This window comes from Bombina bombina, chromosome 1, assembly GCF_027579735.1.
Source record: "Bombina bombina isolate aBomBom1 chromosome 1, aBomBom1.pri, whole genome shotgun sequence".
Lineage (NCBI taxonomy): Eukaryota > Metazoa > Chordata > Amphibia > Anura > Bombinatoridae > Bombina > Bombina bombina.
In genome coordinates this window covers 109,851,175-109,876,371 of record NC_069499.1, presented here as the reverse complement: position 1 = coordinate 109,876,371, position 25,197 = coordinate 109,851,175, and the positions used below count along the sequence as shown (strand labels likewise).

Below are 25,197 nucleotides of genomic sequence, written 5' to 3'. Positions count from 1 at the left end.
TGATATGATTTCTAAAGGAATGGAATAAGCCAGGTACTTCTTTTATTCCTTCTTCAAGGTTAGAAAAAATTGTATCCTTCACCAGCAAAATCTATAGAGTTTTGGGAAAAGATCCCCAAAGTTGATGGGGCTATTTCTACTCTTTCTAAACGTACCACTATTCCTATGGAAGATAGTACTTCCTTTAAGGATCCTTTAGATAGGAAGCTTGAATCTTATATAAGGAAGGCCTATTTATATTCAGGTCATCTTCTTAGACCTGCAATTTCTTTGGCTGATGTTGCGGCTGCATCAACTTTCTGGTTGGAGAATTTAGCGCAACAGGAATTGGATTCTGACTTGTCTAGCATTTTTCGCTTCTGCAATATGCTGATCATTTAATTTATGATGCTATTTTTGATATTATCAAAATTGATGTTAGATCCATGTCTTTAGCTATTTTAGCTAGAAGAGCTTTGTGGCTTAAATCCTGGAATGCTGATATGGCATCTAATTCTAGATTACTATCTCTTTCTTTCCAAGGTAATAATTTATTTGAGTCCCAGTTGGATTCTATTATTTCAACTGTTACTGGGGGAAAGGGAATTTTTCTGCCTCAGGATAAAAAAACCTAAGGGTAACTCTAAGGCTTCTAACTGTTTTCGTTCCTTTCGTCAGAATAAGGAACAAAAAATTAAATCCTTCCCCCAAGGAATCTGCCTCCAATTGGAAGCCTTTCTCAAATTGGAATAAATCCAAGCCTTTTAGGAATCCAAAGTCAGCCCTTAAGTCCGCATGAAGGTGCGGCCCTCATTCCAGCTCAGCTGGTAGGGGGCAGATTAAGGTTTTTCAAGGATATTTGGATAACATCTGTTCAAAATCAATGGATTCAGAGCATTGTCTCTCAAGGGTATCGAATAGGATTCAGAGTAAGACCTCCTGTGAGAAGATTTTTTCTCTCACGTATCCCAGTAAATCCAGTAAAAGCTCAGGCTTTCCTGAAGTGTGTTTCAGACCTGGAGTCTTCAGGGGTAATCATGCCAGTTCCTCTTCTGGAACAAGGTTTGGGGTTTTATTCAAATCTATTCATTGTCCCAAAGAAGGAAAATGTATTCAGACCAGTTCTGGATCTGAAAATTTTGAATCGTTAAGTAAGAGTACCAACTTTCAAGATGGTGACTATAAGGACTATTCTGCCTTTTGTTCAGCAAGGACATTATATGTCCACAATAGACTTGCGGGATGCATACCTTCATATTCCAATTCATCCAGAACATTGTCAGTTTCTGAGATTCTTTTTTCTAGACAAGCATTACCAATTTGTTGCTCTTCCATTTGGCATAGCAACAGCTCCAAGAATCTTTTCAAAGGTCCTGGGTGCCCTACTCTCTGTAATCAGAGAACAGGGTATTGCGGTGTTTCCTTATTTGGACGATATCTTGGTACTAGCTCAGTCTTTACGTTCTGCAGAATCTCACACGAATAAACTAGTGTTGTTTCTTCGGAAACATGGTTGGAGGATCAATTTACCAAAGAGTTTCTTGATTCCTCAGACAAGGGTCACTTTTTTAGGCTTCCAGATAGATTCAATGTCCATGACTCTGTCTCTAACAGACAAGAGACGTTTAAAATTGGTTGCAGCCTGCCGGCACCTTCAGTCTCAGTCATTCCCTTCAGTGGCTATGTGCATGGAAGTTTTAGGTCTCATGACTGCAGCATCAGACGCAATCCCCTTTGCTCATTTTCACATGAGACCTCTTCAGCTTTGTATGCTGAATCAATGGTGCAGGGATTATACAAAGATATCACAAATAATATCCTTAAATCCCAATGTACGACACTCTCTGACATGGTGGATAGATCACCATTGTTTAGTTCAAGGGGCTTCTTTTGTTCGGCCAACCTGGACTGTGATCACAACAGATGCGAGTCTCTCAGGTTGGGGAGCTGTTTGGAGATCTCTGACAGCACAAGGGGTTTGGAAATCTCAAGAGGCGAGATTACCAATAAATATTTTAGATCTCCGTGCAATTCTCAGAGCTCTTCAGTTTTGGCCTCTGTTAAAGAGAGAACCGTTCATTGTTTTCAGACAGACAATATCACAACAGTGGCATATGTCAATCATCAGGGTGGGTCTCACAGTCCCCGAGCTATGAAAGAAGTATCTCGAATACTTGTTTGGGCAGAATCCAGATCCTGTCTAATCTCTGCGGTGCATATCCCAGGTGTAGACAATTGGGAAGCGGATTATCTCAGCCACCAGACTTTACATCCAGGGGAGTGTTCTCTCCATCCAGATGTGTTTTCTCAGATTGTTCAGATGTGGGGTCTTCCAGAGATAAATCTCATGGCCTCTCATCTAAACAAGAAACTTCCCAGATACCTGTCCAGGTCCAGGGATGTTCAGGCGGAAGCAGTGGATGCACTGACACTTCCTTGGTGTTATCATCCTGCTTACATCTTCCTGCCTCTAGTTCTCCTTCCAAGAGTGATCTCCAAAATCATCATGGAACAGTCTTTTGTGTTGCTGGTGGCTCCAGCATGGCCACACAGGTTTTGGTATGCGGATCTGGTTCGGATGTCCAGTTGCCCGCCTTGGAAACTTCCGTTACGGCCGGACCTACTATCTCAAGGTCCGTTTTTCCATCAGGATCTCAAATAATTAAATTTGAAGGTATGGAAATTGAACTCTTAGTTCTAAGTCATAGAGGTTTCTCTGACTCAGTGATTAATACTATGTTACAAGCTCGTAAATCTGTCTCTAGAAAGATTTATTATAGAGTTTGGAAGACTTACATTTCATGGTGTTCTTCTCATAAATTCTCCTGGCATTCTTTTAGAATTCCTAGAATTTTACAGTTCCTTCAGGATGGTTTGGATAAGGGTTTGTCTGCAAGTTCCTTGAAAGGTCAAATCGCCGCTCTTTCTGTTTTATTTCACAGAAAGATTGCTATACTTCCTGATATTCACTGTTTTGTACAGGCTTTAGTTCGTATTAAGCCTGTCATTAAATCAATTTCTCCTTGGAGTCTTAATTTGGTTCTGAAGGCTTTACAGGCTCCTCCATTTGAGCCTATGCATTCTTTGGACATTAACTACTTTCTTGGAAAGTGTTGTTCCTTTTGGCTATCTCTTCTGCTAGAAGAGTTTCTGAGCTATCTGCTCTTTCTTGTGAGTCTCCTTTTCTGATTTTTCATCAGGATAAGGCAGTTTTGCGGACTTCTTTTCAATTTTTACCTAAGGTTGTGAATTCTAACAACATTAGTAGAGAAATTGTTGTCCCTTCCTTATGTCCTAATCCTAAGAATTCTTTGGAGAGATCCTTACATTCTTTGTATGTGGTAAGAGCTTTGAAATATTATGTGGAAGCTACAAAATATTTCAGGAAGACTTCCAGTCTATTTGTTTTATTTTCTGGTCCTAGGAAAGGTCAGAAGGCTTCTGCTATTTCCTTGGCTTCTTGGTTGAAACTTTTGATTCATCAAGCTTATTTGGAGTCGGGTCAGGCCCCGCCTCAAAGAATTACAGCTCATTCTACTAGATCAGTCTCCACTTCGTGGGCCTTTAAGAATGAAGCTTCAGTTGATCAGACTTGCAAAGCGGTGACTTGGTCCTCTTTGCATACATTTACTAAATTCTACCATTTTTATGCATTTGCTTCTTCGGAAGCAGTTTTTGGTAGAAAAGTTCTTCAGGCAGCTGTTTCAGTTTGACTCTTCTGCTTTGATTTAAGTTTTTTTCTTTCAAAAATGAAAATAAACTTATTTTTTTGGGTTGTGGATTAATTTTTCAGTGAAATATGGCTGTTTTTATTTTTATTCCCTCCCTCTCTAGTGACTCTTAAGTGGAAGACTCCACATCTTGGGTATTGATATCCCATATGTCACTAGCTCATGGACTCTTGCCAATTACATGAAAGAAAACATAATTTATGTAAGAACTTACCTGATAAATTCATTTCTTTCATATTGGCAAGAGTCCATGAGGCCCACCCTTTTTATGGTGGTTATGATTTTTTGTATAAAGCACAATTATTTCCAAATTTCCTTTGTTGATGCTTTCTACTCCTTTCTTTATCACCCACTGCTTGGCTATTCGTTAAACTGAATTGTGGGTGTGGTGAGCGGTGTATTTATAGGCATTTTGAGGTTTGGGAAACTTTGCCCCTCCTGGTAGGATTGTATATCCCATATGTCACTAGCTCATGGACTCTTGCCAATATGAAAGAAATGAATTTATCAGGTAAGTTCTTACATAAATTATGTTTTTTCTCTTTCAGGATTCAGATAAAAAATACAATTTAAAAAAAAACTTTCCAATTTAGTTATCAAATTTGCTTCATTCTCTTGATGTCCTTTGTTCAAGGAGCAGCAAAGCCCTACTGGTAGCTAGCAGATTAAATCTAGTCAGACAACCGCAAAAGACAAATATGTGCAAGCACCAATTGCCAACTAGCCCCCACTAGTTTATGACACATATGTACATAATCTTTCAACAACGGATACCAAGAGAACATTTGAAAATAGAAGTGAAATTAAAAGGGTCTTAAAATTACAAATCTGAATCATGTAAGTTTAATTTTGAATTTCATATTGCTTTTGTGCACAAATAAGATAACACCGAACTATACATAGGAGATAGATTAAAATGTCTGTATATGTTGTCTTTTGCAACACATTTTTTTTTACAATATTTTCAATACCAAGAAAATAATAACTACATACATAAATACTATACAGCTAAAAGATGGGAAGGGAGGTAAAATAACCATGTTGGAATATAGTTTAAGAGGAATGAATAAAAGGTTTTACAAATAAACATTCCAAAATGCATATTATACAGGAAAACCAAGAGAATTGTTTTAACTTCAAAACATTTAAATTGATTATTTATTTATAGTTTATTTATAAGTATTATTATTAATTTTAAGCTCAGTAGGGATTTTAGTTGGTATGTTTAAACAGATAAGATAATTATGAAGAAAGAAGGAAAGAAGGAAAGAAAGAGAGAAAGAAAGAAAGAAAGAAAGAAAGAGAGAGAGAGAGAGAGAGAGAGAGAGAGAGAGAGAGAGAGCGAAAGGGAGAAAGAATGAGAGAGAGAGAGAGAGAAAGAGAGAAAGAAAGAGAGAGAGAAAGAGAGAAAGAGAGAGAGAGAGAAAGAAAGAAAGAGAGAGAGAGAAAGAAAGAGAGAGAGAAAGAGATAGAGAGAGAAAAAAAGAGAGAGAAAGAAAGAAAGAAAGAGAGAGAGAGAAAAAGAGAGAGAAAGAAAGAAAGAGAGAAAGAAAGAAAGAAAGAGAGAAAGAAAAAGAGAGAAAGAAAGAAAGAAAGAAAGAGAGAGAGAGAAAGAGAGAGAGAAAAAAAGAGAGAGAAAGAAAGAAAGAGAGAAAGAAAGAAAGAAAGAGAGAAAGAAAAAGAGAGAAAGAAAGAAAGAAAGAAAGAAAGAAAGAAAGAAAGAAAGAAAGAGAGAAAGAAAGAAAGAAAGAAAGAAAGCACAATAATGTTACAATAAAAATGACACATATATGGTTGGATCTCAGTTGCTTGTTTATAGTTATGTGTATATATACTAATACATTAAAGTATTCACATTTGTTTTGTGTTTATCTGTAAAAGGAATCATAATCTCCTATAAATGCTTAATGGTGGAATAGGGACTGGAGGTCAGTAACCGATCATTATTTAAATCTCACTTCTCTTGGGAAGTGGGGCTTGGATGAGGTTCAAAGCCAACTCATTATTTGTGGCAGCTCTCATGTAAGCATATCTCAGGCATGCAGGGTTTAAATCAAATTTATGGTGTTGACTTCCTGGAATCTGAATAAATAAATAAAAATCTATTAACTAGCTCCATGCCAGGACATGGAATATCAAATTGCATTCTACAGCCCCAGATTCTTATTACATTCCAGGTAGGAGTTTGTCATTTAAATAATAAAAAAAATCTTAAAAAGGTATGCAAGGCCCAGACCTCTCTCAACTTATCCAAGGCCCAGACCTCTCTCAACTTATCCAAGGCCCAGACCTCTCTCAACTTATCCAAGGCCCAGACCTCTCTCACCTTATCCAAAGCCCAGACCTCTCTCACCTTATCCAAGGCCCAGACCTCTCTCACCTTATCCAAAGCCCAGACCTCTCTCACCTTATCCAAGGTCAAGACCTCTTTCATCTTATCCAAGGACCAGACCTCTCTCACCTTATCCAAGGCCCAGACCTCTCTCATCTTATCCAAGATGAGAGAGCTCTCTCACCTTATCCAAGGCCCAGACCTCTCTCATCTTATCCAAGATGAGAGAGCTCTCTCACCTTATCCAAGCCCCAGACCTCTCTCACCTTATCCAAAGCCCATACCTCTCTCACCTTATCCAAGGCCCAGACCTCTCTCACCTTATCCAAGGCCCAGACCTCTCTCACTTTATCCAAGGCCCAGACCTCTCGCACCTTATCCAAGGCCCCAACCTCTCTCACCTTATCCAAGGCCCAGACCTCTCTCACTTTATCCAAGGCCCAGACCTCTCTCACCTTATCCAAGGCCCAGACCTCTCTCACCTTATCCAAGGCCCAGACCTCTCTCACCTTATCCAAAGCCCAGACCTCTCTCCCCTTATCCAAGGCCCAGACCTCTCTCACCTTATCCAAGGGCCAGACCTCTCTCACCTTATCCAAGGCCCAGACCTCTCTCACCTTATCCAAGGCCCAGACCTCTCTCACCTTATCCAAGGCATGCATACTGAACACTGGTCCGTCGTGAGCCTTCACCATTTTCATAAGGAACAGGTCTCTCCAGATACAGATGTCTCCCGTACTTGTTCCAGAAAATGACATCTCCTCTGTCCATCCATACACCACACACATCATGGTGTCCAGCTTAGATCCTGAACCTATGCAGGCTTTACGCCCTATTAGGCTCCCACCTGGCAGACACAAATAACATCTCAAGCGTCATTATTTCTTAATTCATAGATGTTCCATGAGACACTAAACAGTCAGACTTTAGTGATAGGTGTGTTTAAATGGTTTGTTTAAATTACAGGAGAATGGCCCTGCAAATGGACAGTCTAGTCCAAAATAAACTTTCATGATTCAGATAGGGCATATAATTTTAAACAACTTTTCAATTTACATTTATCACCAATTTTGCTTTGTTCCCTTGGTATTCTTAGTTGAAAGCTAAACTTAGGAGGTTCATATGCTAATTTTTTAGACCGTGAAGGCCGCCTCTTATATGAATGTATTTTGACAGTTTTTCACCACTAGAGGTTGTTAGTTCATGTGTGCCATATAGATAACACTGTGCTCACGCACGCGGAGTTACCTAGGAGTCAGCACTGATTGGCTAAAATGCAAGTAAGTCAAAAGAACTGAAATAATGGAGCAGTTTGCAGAGGCTTACAGAAAAGGTAATCATGTGCCTACAGTTATTTCTATTTATTTCTATTTTCCCTGATGCCCCTGTTTCCGCGCGAGCCTTCAGGCTCGACTGAAACAGCAGTAATGAAGCAACGGTCTTAAGACCGCTGCTCCTTAACTGGTCCGCTGCCTCTGATCAATCCTATATGATCGGGCTGATTGACACCCTCTGCTAGCGGCCGCAAAACTGCAGGGGGCGGCATTGCACAAGCAGTTCACCAGAACTGCTTGTGAAATGTTAAAAGCCGTCAGCGTATGCTGTCGGCATTCAGCAATGTCTGTTGGACATAATACGCTACAGCCAGACAGACAGAAATTGATAAATCGGCCCCATAGTGTGTACTGTGCTGTGCAAGGCACAAAAATGTTCGTGTTTGTCCTGAACTAAAGGTTGCAACCCTATTTTAAGTTCAGTAATTAAATTAAGCTGGTGGCTTACAGTATGCTGGACAGATAGCTCAGCATGCTAAGGCACTGTGCCTGAGCTCTGTAGCAACGCAAGGGTTGCAGGTTCGATCCCCGGTGAGGTCCACTTAGCCTTTCATCCTTCCGAGGTTGATAAAATGAGCAGCACCTTGAAACCCTTATGGGTGATTAGCCGCGCTTTACATGTACCCAATACATATGCTGCCAATCAAATCTTAGTAGTTATGTGACTGATAGCTGATTTTACTCATGACACTTTGTTTGGATACATAAAACTAACTGATATCACTATGCTCAGCTAGAAAACAATCCTGATCCATTTATTATTCCCTTCTCCTCTCCACTCTCTGCTCAGTAAGCCCCATCCATCTCTGTCTTACCTTGGCAATTTCAGTTGCACTTCCAACTTAAAGGAACATGAAACCCAATTTTTTTCCTTTCATGATTCATACAGAGCATAGAGTTTCCAATTTACTTCTAGTATCAGATTTTCTTCATTCTTTGTTGAAGAGATATCTAGATAAACAGCATTCACAAGTCTGTAGCAGTACATGGCAGGAAACATTGCTGCCATCTAGTGCTCTTGTTAATGTTTAACATTCTTGCAAAACTGCTGCTATACAGTGCTGCACACATGCACTCTCTCCTGAGCTTCTGCTTTTCAGAAAAGGATAACAAGAACATTTAATAATGGAAGTAAATTGGAAAGTTGCATAAAATTGTATGTTCTATCTGAATCATGAATTTTTTTTTAGGTTTAACCCTTTTGCTGCTAAGCCTTTTTTCACCCCAGTGCTGATCTTTTTTTATTACCTACATTTAAACCCTATTATAAGTCAGATTTCAGTGAGTGACCCACACAAATTATAAATTGTTTTTTTTTCAGCAAGCCCAGCAGATTCACAATATGCTATTATTATATTTATAATTCATAGCATGTGAGATATCTGGAGTAAAAACTGTAAAAAAAATGTATACTTTTTACGTAGATTGTAGTAATTAATTTTGAAAACGGACCAGTGACCACTGATGTTACTGTGATCACCCTACGAAATTGTCGTCAAGGGTCGCCACATGTGAAATAGAGTCCCATACAGGCTTTTGTGGGTTATAATATAGATTATAGAGGCCCTATAGCACAGTACAGAAATAAAAACAGTTTTTTCTTGCAGTGCACACTACTACCACAGTGATCACCTGACTATACAAAATTCATATATTTGTTGAGAGAGAGAGTTGTCTAGTAGAAAATAAACTTTATTAGGGCTCTCTAGACATACCATTTTTTTTTTTATTGTGAAAATAATGTAACATCTCCAAGCAAATCCTTATGGATTTTTAAAGATCTTCGTCTCTTTCAAATGAGGGGTCTTGGAAGATTGTAGCTGCTAAGGGAGCTGAGATAGAGAGGTCTGAAGTACATCCCCATCCAGCTCCCTTGTAGCTTACAGCTCCTCTCTGGTTCAGCCTCTTTGTGATGACACCACATGCGCACGTGGTGACATTACCAGAACTACCATGAAGTACTAGGAGTGCCGCGCACTTAACCACCAACGATCCCCCACCTGTAGTGAGTGCCGAAGACTGTGTTTGATCTCCGATCCCCCTGCATAATGGGAAGGACTGGTCATGCACCCACAGGTAGCAATGTGCATGACGTAAAAGACTAGTCCTGCGCATTGAAGGGGTTAATGTCACTTTAAATCCTTCTATCCATCCTGTTTTAAAGGTACATGAAGCTGTTTGAAATTTAATTCATAATATGATTATTTTTTTTGCAATGCACTTTCATTGTTTATTTTATTTTGTAAGTTATATCTTAACAATTTTTTTTTTCCACTCCCCTCAGATATGCTGGAGTGTATTCTGTAAAATTCAGAACCCTGACTCTCCTACATACTGCAGCCTGATTGCTTGATAAGTACAGGGTTTAATTTATAGCTCTCCTTTATTGGCCACAGCAGAACAGAAATTATACAAAATGATTCTCAAGTGGTGTGTCCCTGGTCTGCAAAGCATTTTGTTTTACCAACAAAACTACAGCTTTTAATACATTTTGTTTTGTGTGCAGATACTTTGCAATACAGTGCTTAATTTAAGATAATTATTTAAAAAAATAAATTTGAAGTCCATTTCATTTTGCAACCAGTTTGCCTGGCAATGCAGTTATATTTAGTTCCACCAGGTGTTGCTGTAAGGCCGTATCTGAGTAATATTTATATGATTATATATCCACGTTTTTAGCTTAAAGTATTTTACACAAATGGATTCTATCAGACAGATACCAAAATAAATATTATCTATAACTGGGGATACAATATTGCTTTCATATTTGTAGACAGAGAGAGATAGAACTTTTGGCGAGCTGAAATGATTCTAAATTGCAGGATATTCATAGGGTACCATGGGAGTGATATTGTTCATAACAGCACATAACAAAATAGCAAACAACTCAGGTTAATAAATGGTATATTCTATCTGCAGTGAGAAATGATCTCACACTCGCTGGAAATTGCAGAGGGAGGCAGGAAACCATTCTTGCCAGATTTCAAATAGCAGAATATACACAAAAAAAGATAAATATAGCAAATTCTATCGCAGTCATAGCAGAAAGTATGCATGGATCATAAGCACAGCAGAAAGTATGCATGGATCATAAGCACAGCAGAAAGTATGCATGGATCATAAGCACAGCAGAAAGTATGCATGGATCATAAGCACAGCAGAAAGTATGCATGGATCATAAGCACAGCAGAAAGTATGCATGGATCATAAGCACAGCAGAAAGTATGCATGGATCATAAGCACAGCAGAAAGTATGCATGGATCATAAGCACAGCAGAAATGAAAGCAATTTCTTGCTGGTAAACACATATAATCTCTTTCAGGAACAAACTATAATGGCAGCCTGTTATATGTCACTCCGCAAGACAGCAAGGAAAATAAAAATGAAAAAGTAACATAGAAGAAATGCTGGATGTTGTTTTACTAATATGTTGTTTTGCTGTGTACATGCAATAGTTTTTAAAACATTTTTTAATTAAAGGGGCAGTCTACACCAGAATTTTTATTGTTCAAAAAGATAGATAATCCCTTTATTACCCATTCCCCAGTTTTGCATAGCCAACACGGTTATATTAATATATTTTACCTCTAATTATCTTATTTCAGTTCTTTTGACAGACTTGCATTATAGCCAATCAGTGCTGACTCCACGGGCATGAGCACAATGTTACGTATAAGGCACACATGAACTAAAGCGCTCTAGTTTTTTCAAATGCTTTCAGATAAGAGGCGGCCTTCAAGGGCTAAGAAATTAGCATATGAACCTACCTAGGTTTAGCTTTCAACTAAGAATACCAAGAGAACAAAGCAAATTTGATAATAAAAGTATATCGGAAAGTTGTTTAAAATTGCATGTCCTATCTGAATCATGAAAGTTTATTAGACTGTCCCATTAAAGCTGCATTTATTTCCAAAGTTATTCTTCATTGTATATAAAAACTCAGCAGTAAACTTTGTTAAAATATTTGTATAAAGGTTAAATAAAAACACAATTTTTTTCATTTGTGATTTGGATAGAGCATACAATTTTAAACACATTTCCAATTGACTTATTTGATCTAATTTGCTTTGTTTTCTTTGTATCCTTTGTTGAAAATCCTAACTAGGTAGGCTCAGGAGCTGGGCGTTATCTGCTGATTGGTGGCTGCACAAATATGCATCTTATCATTGGCTTACCGATGTCTTCACCTAGATCCCACTAGTGTATTGCTGCGTCTTCAATAAAGGATACCAAGAGAATGAAGCACAATTGATAATAGAAGTAAAATGGAACGTTGTTTCCAAACGAATGCTTTATCTGAATCATAAAATAAAAAAAGTTGTGTTTCGTGTCCTTTCATTTCCCTGACCTTTCATCATTCAGATACAGAGCATACAATTGTAAACAACTTCTAGTTTATCAAATTGGCTTCATTTTATTGCTATCCTTTGTTGAAGGAACAGCACTGCTCTGCTGGGAACTATCTGAACACATCAAGTGAGACAATTACAAGAGGCATATATGTGCGGCCACCAATTAGCAGCTAGCTCCCAGTAGTAGAAGGATATCAAGAGAATGAAGTAAATTAGATAATAGGAGCTAACTTCTACTAAAACTGCATACTCTATATGAATTATGACATTTTTTTTTCCTTTACTGAACATTTAAGCTCTGTGCTAATCAAAAGAGTCAAATTAGTTGCACTGTGGATTCAGGCATCACAAACACACCTTTAAAACAAATGAATTCCAATGAAATATAACTCCCCTATGAAACAGTTAACTTCTGTACAAAATCTATGAAAAGTATAAGAAATAAAAGTGTCAGCTGTGAAATAATGAGACAGAAGCAATACAGCCTATAAAGTCTTCATGTTGGGCTGAGCTGCACTATAATACAAATCCATTACCTGTGGGAAAATATGCGCTGAAATCACTTTTGGCATCTGAGCTACCGAACAGAAACAACTTTATTGTGCACATTCATCTTCTACTATTTACTTGTAATCTGAGCACACAAGCGCTAGAAATAACGTCAGAGTGATATTAGCGTTCCATAGTGCTTGTATTTTTATTATCTGGTCCTTTAGGGGCAACTCGTACGTGTTTTGTGTCCCTTTAACTGAATAACTAAATGGTAATGGTTGAATTGTACCACAGTAACGAGCGCAAAAAGAAAATGTGTTTTATGATTACACATTTATTATTATTATTATTATGTAACTATGGCCATTGCTGTTGTAAATTGTGTTAACTGGTGGTATTAAAAACATTTCTCCATTAAAGTCTTTGCAGATGTTTTATATGACCTGCATATAGTTAATCTAGAGAAGCAATGAAGTACTGGGAGCTAGCTGAGCCAATGACAATGCATATGTGTGCAGTCACCAATCAGCAGTGAGCTCCCTATAGTGTACTGCCGCCTATCTATGAATGTTTTTCAACAAAGGATATCAAAAGTACATATGATCATGGAATTAAACTGAAAAGTATGTTAAATCGACAAAAACAAATTCAGATAGAACACACAATTTTAAACAACTTTCAAAATTACTTCTCTTACCAAATTTTCTTCACTTTATTGCTATCCTTTGTTGAAAAGCAGGAAGGTAAGTTCCGGGGTGTGCACGTGTCTGCAAAACTTTATTGCAGCAGTTTTGCAACAATGTTATACATTAGCAAGAGCAATAGATGGCAGCACTATTTACTGTCATGTAGTGCCCAGACGTGCACGCTACCTATCTAGACATCTGTTTAACAAAGAATACCAATAAAAATTAATCAAATTTATTAATAAATGTAAATTGGAAACATTTTTAAAATTGTATTCTTTATCTGAATCCTAAAAGAAAAATGTGGGTGTAATGTCCCTTTAACATTGCATGCTCTGTCATTTCCTTTAAAGAATACAATAATTATACTATACCTGCCCTTCTCCAGAACTTCATGTGCTTGATTCCTGCTGTGATAAGCTTGTCAGGCATGTACGGGTTAATCTTCACAACAAAAATTTTATCCTTGCTTCCCCTTTAAAAGGAAAACGAGCAGGTTATTTTATTGTGTAAAAGCTCTCCATGTTTGTACCGCTACAGTCAGAAACTAAACAATAAGGGGCATCTCCCAAGCATGTGATTAAAGGGACATTGTACACTAGATCTTTCTTTGCATAAATATTTTGTAGAAAATTGATGTATCCTGTCCCTTTAATGTTTGAATTAATTGAAAAAAACAGGGTTTTTTTTTTTTTTAATTCTGATAGGAAAACCCTATAAGAGAAATCATTTTTTTCCGGCTTTTTTGGGGGATTTTACAAATTGTGACTAAAACAAAAGTTTGATGCTTAAGTGAAAAACATAATTTATGCTTACCTGATAAATTTATTTCTCTTGTAGTGTATCCAGTCCACGGATCATCCATTACTTATGGAATATATTCTCCTTCCCAACAGGAAGCTGCAAGAGTCCACCCACAGCAAAGCTGCTATATAGCTCCTCCCCTAACTGCCATATTCAGTCATTCGACCGAAAACATGCAGAGAAAGGAAAAACCATAGGGTGCAGTGGTGACTGTAGTTCAAATGAAAAAATTACCTGCCTTAAAGTGACAGGGCAGGCCGTGGACTGGATACACTACAAGAGAAATAAATTTATTAGGTAAGCATAAATTATGTTTTCTCTTGTTAAGTGTATCCAGTCCACGGATCATCCATTACTTATGGAATACCAATACCAAAGCTAAAGTACACGGATGATGGGAGGGACAAGGCAGGTACTTAAACGGAAGTTACCACTGCCTGTAAAAAACCCTTTCTCCCAAAAATAGCCTCCGAAGAAGCAAGGTATCAAATTGGTTAAATTTGAAAAGTATGAAGCGCAGACCAAGACTCCGTCTTGTAAATCTGTTCAACAGAAGCCACATTTAAAAAAGGCCCAAGTGAAAACCACAGCTCTAGTAGAATGAGCTGTAATCCCTTCAGGAGGCTGCTGTCCAGCAGTCTCATAAGCTAAATGAATTATGCTTTTTAACCAAAAAGACAGAGAGGCTGCTGAAGTCTTTTGACCTCTCCTCTGTCCAGAATAGACAACAAACAAGGTGAACGTTTGATGAAAACTGTAGTAGCTTGTAAGTAAAACTTTAAAGCACAAACCACGTCCAATATTGTGTAATAGACGTTCCTTCTTTGAGGAAGGATTAGGATACAAGCATGGAACAACTATCTCTTGAGTGATGTACTTGTTAGATACCACCTTAGGAAAAAACCCAGGTTGGTACGCAGGACTACCTTATCCGTACGAAGGACCAGATAAGGAGAATCACATTGTAACACAGATAACTTGGAGACTCTACGAGTCGAGGAATTAGCTACCCAAAAGGAACTTTCCAAGATAAAGATTGATATCTATGGAACAAAAAAGGTTCAAACGGAACTTCTTGAAGAACCTTAAGAATCAGGTTTAAGCTCCATGGCGGAGCAACAGTTTTAAACACAGGCTTGGATCTAACCAAAGCCTGACCAAATGCCTGAACGTCTAGAATACCTGCCAGACGGTAGTGCAAAAAAATAGACAGAGTAAAAATCTGTCCCCTTTTAAGGAATTAGCTGACAACCCTTTTCTCAAAAACATCTTGGAGAAAAGATAATATCCTGGGAATCCAGACTTTACTCCATGAGTAACCCTTGGATTCATAACAATCAGATATTTACACCATATCTATGTTCAATTTTCCTAGAGACAGGCTTTCATGTCTGTATTAAGGTATCAATGACTGACTCGGAGAAGCCATGCTTTGATAACATCAAGCGTTCAGTCTCCAGGCAGTCCATCTCAGATTGATTCTATTTAGATGGTTGAAAGGACCCTGAGGTAGAGGGACCTGTCTCAGAAGCAGAGACCGTGATGGAAAGGATGACATGTCCACCAGATCTGCATACCAGGTCCTGCGTGGCTACGCAGGCGCTGTCAAAAACACCAAAGCCCTCTCCTGCTTGGTCTTGACCTCCGGAGGAAATCCCACTCCCCCGGAAGAAAAGTCTGACGACTTAGAAAATCCACCTCCCAGTTCTCAACACCTGGGATATGGATAGCTGATAGACAAGAGTGAGTCTCTGTCCAGTGCATTATTGTAAGACTTCTAACATCGCTAGGGAACTTCTGTTCCCCCTTGATGGCTGATGTAAGCCACAGTCGTGTATATTGTCCGACTGAGTATGATGTACCTCAGAGTTGCTAACTGAGGCCAAGTCTGAAGAGCATGGAATATCACTCCCAGTTCCAGAATATTTATTAGAAGGAGGGTCTCCTCCTAAGTCCACTATCCCTGAGCCTTCAGGGAGTTCCAGACTGCATCCCAACCTAAAAGGCTGGCATCTATTGTAACAATTGTCCCATCTGACCTGCGGAAGGTCATACCCTTGGACAGATGGACCCGACATAGTCACCAGAGAAGAGAATCTCTGGTCTCTTGGTCCAGGTTTAACAGGGGGACAAATCTGTGTAATCCCCGTTCCTCTGACTGAGCATGCATAGTTGCAGCGGTCTGAAATGTAGACGTGCAAACGGTACTATGTCCCTTGCCGCTACCATTAAGCCGATTTCATTCATGTACTGAGCCACCGAAGGGCGCGGATGGGATGAAAAAACACGGCAGAAATGTAGAAACTTTGACAACCTGGACTCCGTCAGGTAAATTTTCATTTCTACAGAATCTATCAGAGTCCCTAGGAGGGAAACCCTTGAGATTGGGGATAGAGAACTCTTTCCTTGTTCACTTTCGACCCATGTGATCTCAGAAATGCCAGTACTACGTCCGTATGAGACTGTGCAATTTGGATGTTTGACGCCTGTATCAGGATGTTGTCTAAATAAGGGGCCACTTCTATGCCCCGCGGTCTAAGGACCGCCAAAGCGACCCCAGAACCTCCATAAAGATTCTTGGGGCTGTAGATATCCCAAAGGAAAGAGCTACAAACTGGTAAAGCCTGTCTAGAAAGGCAAATCTGAAAAACGATGGTGATCTTTATGCATCACAATGTGAGGATAAGCATCCTTCAAATCCATTGTAGTCCTCTATTGACTCTCCTGGATCATAGTTAAGATGGTACGAATAGTTTCCATCTTAAATGACGGAATTCTGAGGAATTTGTTTAAGATCTTTAGATCCAAAATAGGTCTGAAGGTTCCCTCTCCTTGGGAACCACAAACAGATTTGAGTAAAAACTCTGTCCCTGTTCCTCTCTTGGAACTGGATGGATCTCGTACACAATGTAAGAATGCCTCCTTCTTTATCTGGTTTGCAGATAATTGTGAAAGGCGAAATCTCCCCTTTTTTTGGGGGGGAATCTTTGAAATCCAGAAGATATCTCTGGGATATAAATTCCAATGCCTAGGGATCCTGGGCATCTCTTGCCCACGCCTGGGCGAAGAATGAAAGTCTGCCCCCTATAGGATCCGTTACCGGATAGGGGTCCGTTCCTTCATGCTGCCTTAGAGGCAGCAGCAGGCTCCTTGGCCTGCTTATCTTTGTTCCAGGTCCGATTGTCTCCAGACCGCCTTGGACTGAGCAAAAAATTCCCTCTTGCTTTGCCTTAGAGGAAGAGGATGCCACACCTGCCCTGAAGTTTTTAAAAGGTACGAAAATTAGACTTTTTTTTTTTTGCCCTTGATTTGGACCTATCCTGAGGAAGGGCATGACCTTTTCCTCCAGTGATATAAGCAATAATCTCCTTCAAACCAGGCCCGAATAGGGTCTGCCCCTTGAAGGGAAGTTAAGTAGCTTATTTATTAAAGTCACGACAGCTGACCATGATCTAAGCCATAGCGCTCTGCGCGCCAGTATAGTAAATAACAGAATTCTTAGTCGTTAGTCTAGTCAAATGAACAAGGCATCAGAAAACAAAGGAATTGGCTAGCATAAGCTTGTCAAATATATTCATCCAATGGAGTCGCTTAACTGTAAAGCCTCATCAAGAGACTCAACCCAGAACGCCGCAGCAGCAGTGATAGAAGCAATGTATGCAAGGGGCTGCAGGATAAAACCCTGTTGAATAAACATTTTTTATCCATTGGATCTAAAAAGCACAACTGTCCTCGTCAGAGGTAGTGGTACGCTTAGCTAGAGTAGAAACTCTTCTCTCCACCTTAGGAACTGTCTGCCAGAAGTCCCGTGTGGTGGTAACTATTAGAAAACATTCTTCTAAAAAATAGGAGGGGAAGAGAACGGCACACCTGGTCTATCCCATTCCTTATTAAAAATTTTTTAGTAAACCTCTTTAGGTATTGGAAAAACATCAGTACACACCGGCACTGCATATTATTTATCCAGTCTACACAATTTCTCTGGCCCTGTGATTGTACACATTCATTCAGAGCAGCCAAAGCCTCCCTGAGCAACAAGTGGAGGTTCTCAAGCATAAATTTTAAATGTAGAAATATCAGAATCAGGTTAAATCATCTTCCCTGAGTCAAAAAAAAATCACCCACAGACTAAGCATATTGTGAGGTAGTATCATACATGGTTCTTAAAGCGTCTGTATGCTCTGTATCTACCCCCAGAGCTAACTGCTTTCCTTTAATTTCAGGTAGTCTGACTAATACTGCTGCCAGAATATTATTCACCACCTTTGCCATGTCTTGTAAAATAAACGCTATGGGCGCCCTTGATGTACTTGGCGCCATTTGAGCGTGAGTCCCTGAAGCGGGAGTCGAAGGGTCTGACACGTGGGGAGAGTTAGTCGGCATAACTTTCCCCTCGACAGAATCCCCTGGTAAAAGAAACGCTATGGGTGCCCTTGATGTACTTGGTGCCATTTGAGCGTGAGTCCCTAAAGCGGGAGTCAAAAGGTCTGACACGTGGGGAGAGTTAGTCGGCATAACTACCCCCACGACAGAATCCTCTGGTGATAATGTTTTTAAAGACAAAAAATGATCTTTATTGTTTAACATGAAATCAGTACATCTGGTACACATTCTAAGATGGGGTTCCACCATGGCTTTAAAACATAATGAACACAGAGCTTCCTCTATGTCAGACATGTTAGAACAGACTAATAATGAGACTAGTAAGCTTGGAAAACACTTTAAATCAAGTTAACAAGCAAATATATAAAACGTTACTGTGCCTTTAAGAGAAACAAATTTTGTCAAAATTTGAAAAACAGTGAAAAAAAGGCAGTAAAACAAACGAAATTTTTACAGTACATGTAATAAGGTAACAGAGCATTGCACCCACTTGCAAATTGATGATTAACCCCTTAATGCAAAAAACAGATAAAAAAAAACAAACGACATAGACGTTTTTAAAAACAGACACAACAAACTGCCACAGCCAACAGTGGGAAGCTTCAGTTAACTGTTTCTATGCAAAATTTAAGCCAGCCATGTGGAAAAAACTTAGGCCCCAATAAGTTTTATCACCAAACATATGTTAAAACACATTTTTACAAGAGTATGTATCTCTATTAATAAGCCTGATACCAGTCGCTTTTACTGCATTTAAGGCTATACCAACATTACAGTGTTATCACCAATGTACGTTAAAAAACGATTAAACATGCCAGCAAACGTTTTAAAACACATTTTTATAAGAGTATGTATCTCTATTAATAAGCCTGATACCAGTCGCTATCGCTGCATTTAAGGCTTTACTTACATTACTTCGGTATCAGCAGTATTTTCTTAGTCAATTCCATTCCTAGAAAAATATTTTACTGCACATACCTTATCTGCAGGAAAACCTGCACGCCATTCCCCCTCTGAAGTACCTCACTCCTCAGAATGTGTGAGAACAGCAAATGGATCTTAGTTACGTCTGCTAAGATCATAGAAAAACGCAGGCAGATTCTTCTTCCAAATACTGCCTGAGATAAACAGCACACTCCGGTGCCATTTAAAAATAACAAACTTTTGATTGAAGAATAAACTAAGTAGAAAGCACCACAGACTCTCACGACCTCCTATCTATGTTGAGGCTTGCAAGAGAATGACTGAATATGGCAGTTAGGGGAGGAGCTATATAGCAGCTTTGCTGTGGGTGGACTCTTGCAGCTTCCTGTTGGGAAGGAGAATATATTCCATAAGTAATGGATGATCCGTGGACTGGATACACTTAACAAGAGAAATATATTTTGTTGGCTAATTTATTCAGTACTTATAATTATTAAATAATCGGTTAACCAATAATATCAATTCATGACCTGTGCAATTCAAAATTTTGGGTCATTTTACAAAACCTAATTTATGTAAGAACTTACCTGATAAATTCATTTCTTTCATATTAGCAAGAGTCCATGAGCTAGTGACGTATGGGATATTTCCTACCAGGAGGGGCAAAGTTTCCCAAAACTCAAAATGCCTATAAATACACCCCTCACCACACCCACAAATCAGTTTAACGAATAGCCAAGAAGTGGGGTGATAAGAAAAAAGTGCGAAAGCATAAAAAATAAGGAATTGGAATAATTGTGCTTTATACAAAAAAATCATAACCACCACAAAAAAGGGTGGGCCTCATGGACTCTTGCTAATATGAAAGAAATGAATTTATCAGGTAAGTTCTTACATAAATTAGGTTTTCTTTCATGTAATTAGCAAGAGTCCATGAGCTAGTGACGTATGGGATAATGACTACCCAAGATGTGGATCTTCCACGCAAGAGTCACTAGAGAGGGAGGGATACAATAAAGACAGCCAATTCCGTTGAAAATAATCCACACCCAAAATAAAGATTAAATCTTATAATGAAAAAAACTGAAATTATAAGCAGAAGAATCAAACTGAAACACCTGCCTGAAGTACTTTTCTACCAAAAACTGCTTCAGAAGAAGAAAACACATCAAAATGGTAGAATTTAGTAAAAGTATGCAAAGAAGACCAAGTTGCTGCTTTGCAAATCTGATCAACCGAAGCTTCATTCCTAAACGCCCAGGAAGTAGAAACTGACCTAGTAGAATGAGCTGTAATCCTTTGAGGCGGAGTTTTACCCGACTCGACATAAGCATGATGAATTAAAGATTTCAACCAAGATGCCAAAGAAATGGCAGAGGCCTTCTGACCTTTCCTAGAACCGGAAAAGATAACAAATAGACTAGAAGTCTTTCGGAAATTCTTAGTAGCTTCAACATAATATTTCAAAGCTCTAACTACATCCAAAGAATGCAATGATCTCTCCTTAGAATTCTTAGGATTAGGACACAATGAAGGAACCACAATTTCTCTACTAATGTTGTTAGAATTCACAACCTTAGGTAAAAATTTAAAAGAAGTTCGCAACACTGCCTTATCCTGATGAAAAATCAGAAAAGGAGACTCACAAGAAAGAGCAGATAATTCAGAAACTCTTCTAGCAGAAGAGATGGCCAAAAGAAACAAAACTTTCCAAGAAAGTAATTTAATGTCCAGTGAATGCATAGGTTCAAACGGAGGAGCTTGAAGAGCCCCCAGAACCAAATTCAAACTCCAAGGTGGAGAAATTGACTTAATAACAGGTTTTATACGAACCAAAGCTTGTACCAAACAATGAATATCAGGAAGATTAGCAATCTTTCTGTGAAAAAGAACAGAAAGAGCAGAGATTTGTCCTTTCAAGGAACTTGCAGACAAACCTTTATCCAAACCATCCTGAAGAAACTGTAAAATTCTCGGAATTCTAAAAGAATGCCAGGAAAAATGATGAGAAAGACACCAAGAAATGTAAGTCTTCCAGACTCGATAATATATCTTCCTAGATACAGATTTACGAGCCTGTAACATAGTATTAATCACAGAGTCAGAGAAACCTCTTTGACTAAGAATCAAGCGTTCAATCTCCATACCTTCAAACTTAAGGATTTTTGATCCTGATGGAAAAAAGGACCTTGCGACAGAAGGTCTGGTCTTAACGGAAGAGTCCACGGTTGGCAAGAGGCCATCCAGACAAGATCCGCATACCAAAACCTGTGAGGCCATGCTGGAGCCACCAGCAGAACAAACAAGCATTCCTTCAGAATCTTGGAGATTACTCTTGGAAGAAGAACTAGAGGCGGAAAGATATAGGCAGGATGATACTTCCAAGGAAGTGACAATGCATCCACTGCTTCCGCCTGAGGATCCCTGGATCTGGACAGATACCTGGGAAGTTTCTTGTTTAGATGAGAGGCCATCAGATCTATTTCTGGAAGTCCCCACATTTGAACAATCTGAAGAAATACCTCTGGGTGAAGAGACCATTCGCCCGGATGTAACGTTTGGCGACTGAGATAATCCGCTTCCCAATTGTCTATACCTGGGATATGAACCGCAGAAATTAGACAGGAGCTGGATTCCGCCCAAACCAGAATTCGAGATACTTCTTTCATAGCCAGAGGACTGTGAGTCCCTCCTTGATGATTGATATATGCCACAGTTGTGACATTGTCTGTCTGAAAACAAATGAACGATTCTCTCTTTAGAAGAGGCCATGACTGAAGAGCTCTGAAAATTGCACGGAGTTCCAAAATATTGATTGGTAATCTCACCTCCTGAGATTCCCAAACCCCTTGTGCTGTCAGAGACCCCCAAACAGCTCCCCAACCTGTCAGACTTGCATCTGTTGAAATCACAGTCCAGGTTGGAAGAACAAAAGAAGCCCCCTGAACTAAACAATGGTGATCTGTCCACCACGTCAGAGAGTGTCGTACAATCGGTTTTAAAGATATCAATTGATATATCTTTGTGTAATCCCTGCACCACTGGTTCAGCATACAGAGCTGAAGAGGTTGCATGTGAAAACGAGCAAAGGGGATCGCGTCCGATGCAGCAGTCATAAGACCTAGAATTTCCATGCATAAGTCTACGAAGGGAATGATTGAGACTGAAGGTTTAGACAAGCTGAAACCAATTTTAGACGTCTCTTGTCTGTCAGAGACAGAGTCATGGACACTGAATCTATCTGGAAACCTAAAAAGGTTACCCTTGTCTGAGGAATCAATGAACTTTTCGGTAAATTGATCCTCCAACCATGATCTCGAAGAAACAATACGAGTCGATTCGTATGAGATTCTGCTAAATGTGAAGACTGAGCAAGTACCAAGATATCGTCCAAATAAGGAAATACCACAATACCCTGTTCTCTGATTACAGACAGAAGGGCTCCGAGAACCTTTGTAAAAATCCTTGGAGCTGTTGCTAGGCCAAACGGCAGAGCCACAAATTGGTAATGCTTGTCTAGGAAAGTGAATCTCAGAAACTGATAGTGATCTGTATGAATCGGAATATGCAGATATGCATCCTGTAAATCTATTGTGGACATATAATGACCTTGCTGAACAAAAGGCAGAATAGTCCTTATAGTTACCATTTTGAATGTTGGTATTCTTACATAACGATTCAATATTTTTAGATCCAGAACTGGTCTGAAGGAATTCTCCTTCTTTGGTACAAAGAAGAGATTTGAATAAAACCCCAGTCCCTGTTCCAGAACTGGAACTGGCATAATTACTCCAGCCAACTCTAGATCTGAAACACATTTCAGAAATGCTTGAGCCTTCGCTGGATTTACTGGGACACGGGAAAGAAAAAACCTCTTTGTAGGAGGCCTTATCTTGAAGCCAATTCTGTACCCGTCTGAAACAATGTTCTGAATCCACAGATTGTGAATTGAATTGATCCAAATTTCTTTGAAAAAACGTAATCTGCCCCCTACCAGCTGAGCTGGAATGAGGGCCGCACCTTCATGTGGACTTGGGAGCTGGCTTTGGTTTTCTAAAAGGCTTGGATTTATTCCAGACTGGAGATGGTTTCCAAACTGATATCGCTCCTGTAGATGAAGGATCAGGCTTTTGTTCCTTATTGTGACAAAAGGAACGAAAACGATTATTAGACCTAAATTTACCTTTAGATTTTTTATCCTGTGGTAAAAAAGTTCCTTTCCCTCCAGTAACAGTTGAAATAATAGAATCCAACTGAGAACCAAATAATTTATTACCCTGGAAAGAAAGGGAAAGCAAAGTTGACTTAGAAGACATATCAGCATTCCAAGTCTTAAGCCATAAAGCTCTTCTAGCTAAAATAGCTAGAGACATATACCTGACATCAACCCTAATGATATCAAAGATGGCATCACAAATAAAGTTATTAGCATGTTGAAGAAGATTAACAATGCTATGAGAATTATGATCTGTTACTTGTTGTGCTAAAGCTTCTAACCAAAAAGTTGAGGCTGCAGCAACATCCGCTAAAGATATAGCAGGACTAAGAAGATTACCTGAACATAAGTAAGCTTTTCTTAGAAAGGATTCAATCTTCCTATCTAAAGGATCCTTAAAGGAAGTACTATCTGCCGTAGGAATAGTAGTACGTTTAGCAAGAGTAGAGACAGCCCCATCAACCTTAGGGATTTTGTCCCAAAACTCTAATCTGTCAGATGGCACAGGATATAATTGCTTAAAACGTTTAGAAGGAGTAAATGAATTACCTAAATTATTCCATTCCCTGGAGATTACTTCAGAAATAGCATCAGGGACAGGAAAAACTTCTGGAATAACTACAGGAGATTTAAAAACCTTATTTAAACGTTTAGATTTAGTATCAAGAGGACCAGAATCCTCTATTTCTAATGCAATTAAGACTTCTTTAAGTAAAGAACGAATAAATTCCATTTTAAATAAATATGAAGATTTATCAGCATCATCCTCTGAAACAGAATCCTCTGAACCAGAGGAATCATTATCAGAATCAGAATGATAATGTTCATTTAAAAATTCATCTGAAAAATTAGAAGTTTTAAAAGACCTTTTACGTTTACTAGAAGGAGGAATAACAGACATAGCCTTCTTAATGGATTTAGAAACAAAATCTCTTATGTTAACAGGAACACTCTGAGTATTAGATGTTGATGGAACAACAACAGGTAATGTAACATTACTAAAGGAAATATTATCTGCATTAACAAGTTTGTCATGACATTCATTGCAAACAACAGCTGGAGGAACAGATACCACAAGTTTACAGCAGATACACTTAACTTTGGTAGATCCAGCACCAGGCAGCGATTTTCCAGAAGTATCTTCTGACTCAAGGTCAATCTGGGACATCTTGCAATATGTAATAGAAAAAACAACATATAAAGCAAAATTGATCAAATTCCTTAAATGACAGTTTCAGGAATGGGAATAAATGCCAGTGAATAAGCTTCTAGCAACCAGAAGCAATAAACAATGAGACTTAAATAATGTGGAGACAATAGTGACGCCCACATCCGGAACGCCGACACTTTTGGTGCAAAAAAACGTCAAAAAATGACGCAACTTCCGGCGACACGTATGACGCCGGAAACAAGAAAAAAAGTTTTGCGCCAAAAAAGTCCGCGCCAAGAATGATGCAATAAAATGAAGCATTTTCAGCCCCCGCGAGCCTAACAGCCCACAGGGAAAAAAAGTCAAATTTTAAGGTAAGAAAAAAATTGATTTATTCATATGCATTATCCCAAATATGAAACTGACTGTCTGAAATAAGGAACGTTGAACATCCTGAGTCAAGGCAAATAAATGTTTGAACACATATATTTAGAACTTTATATAAAAGCGCCCAACCATAGCTTAGAGTGTCAAAGAAAATAAGACTTACTTACCCCAGGACACTCATCTACAAGTAGTAGAAAGCCAAACCAGTACTGAAACGAGAATCAGTAGAGGTAATGGTATATATAAGAGTATATCGTCGATCTGAAAAGGGAGGTAAGAGATGAATCTCTACGACCGATAACAGAGAACCTATGAAATAGACCCCGTAGAAGGAGATCATTGAATTCAAATAGGCAATACTCTCCTCACATCCCTCTGACATTCACTGCACGCTGAGAGGAAAACCGGGCTCCAACCTGCTGCGGA

At 38.9% G+C, this 25,197-nt stretch overlaps 1 protein-coding gene across 1 annotated transcript in view; it reads right to left on the bottom strand.

Moving 5' to 3' along the window:
* EML5 (EMAP like 5) overlaps nt 1-25,197 on the bottom strand; it is a 261,422-nt gene that overhangs the window by 84,564 nt on the left and 151,661 nt on the right. Inside the window, exons 14-15 of the mRNA XM_053710836.1 lie at nt 13,282-13,382; nt 6,660-6,889 (exon numbers count right to left, since the gene is read on the bottom strand). Of these exons, the coding sequence (XP_053566811.1) occupies nt 6,660-6,889; nt 13,282-13,382 (331 nt within the window). The remainder of the gene's footprint in view (nt 1-6,659; nt 6,890-13,281; nt 13,383-25,197) is intronic.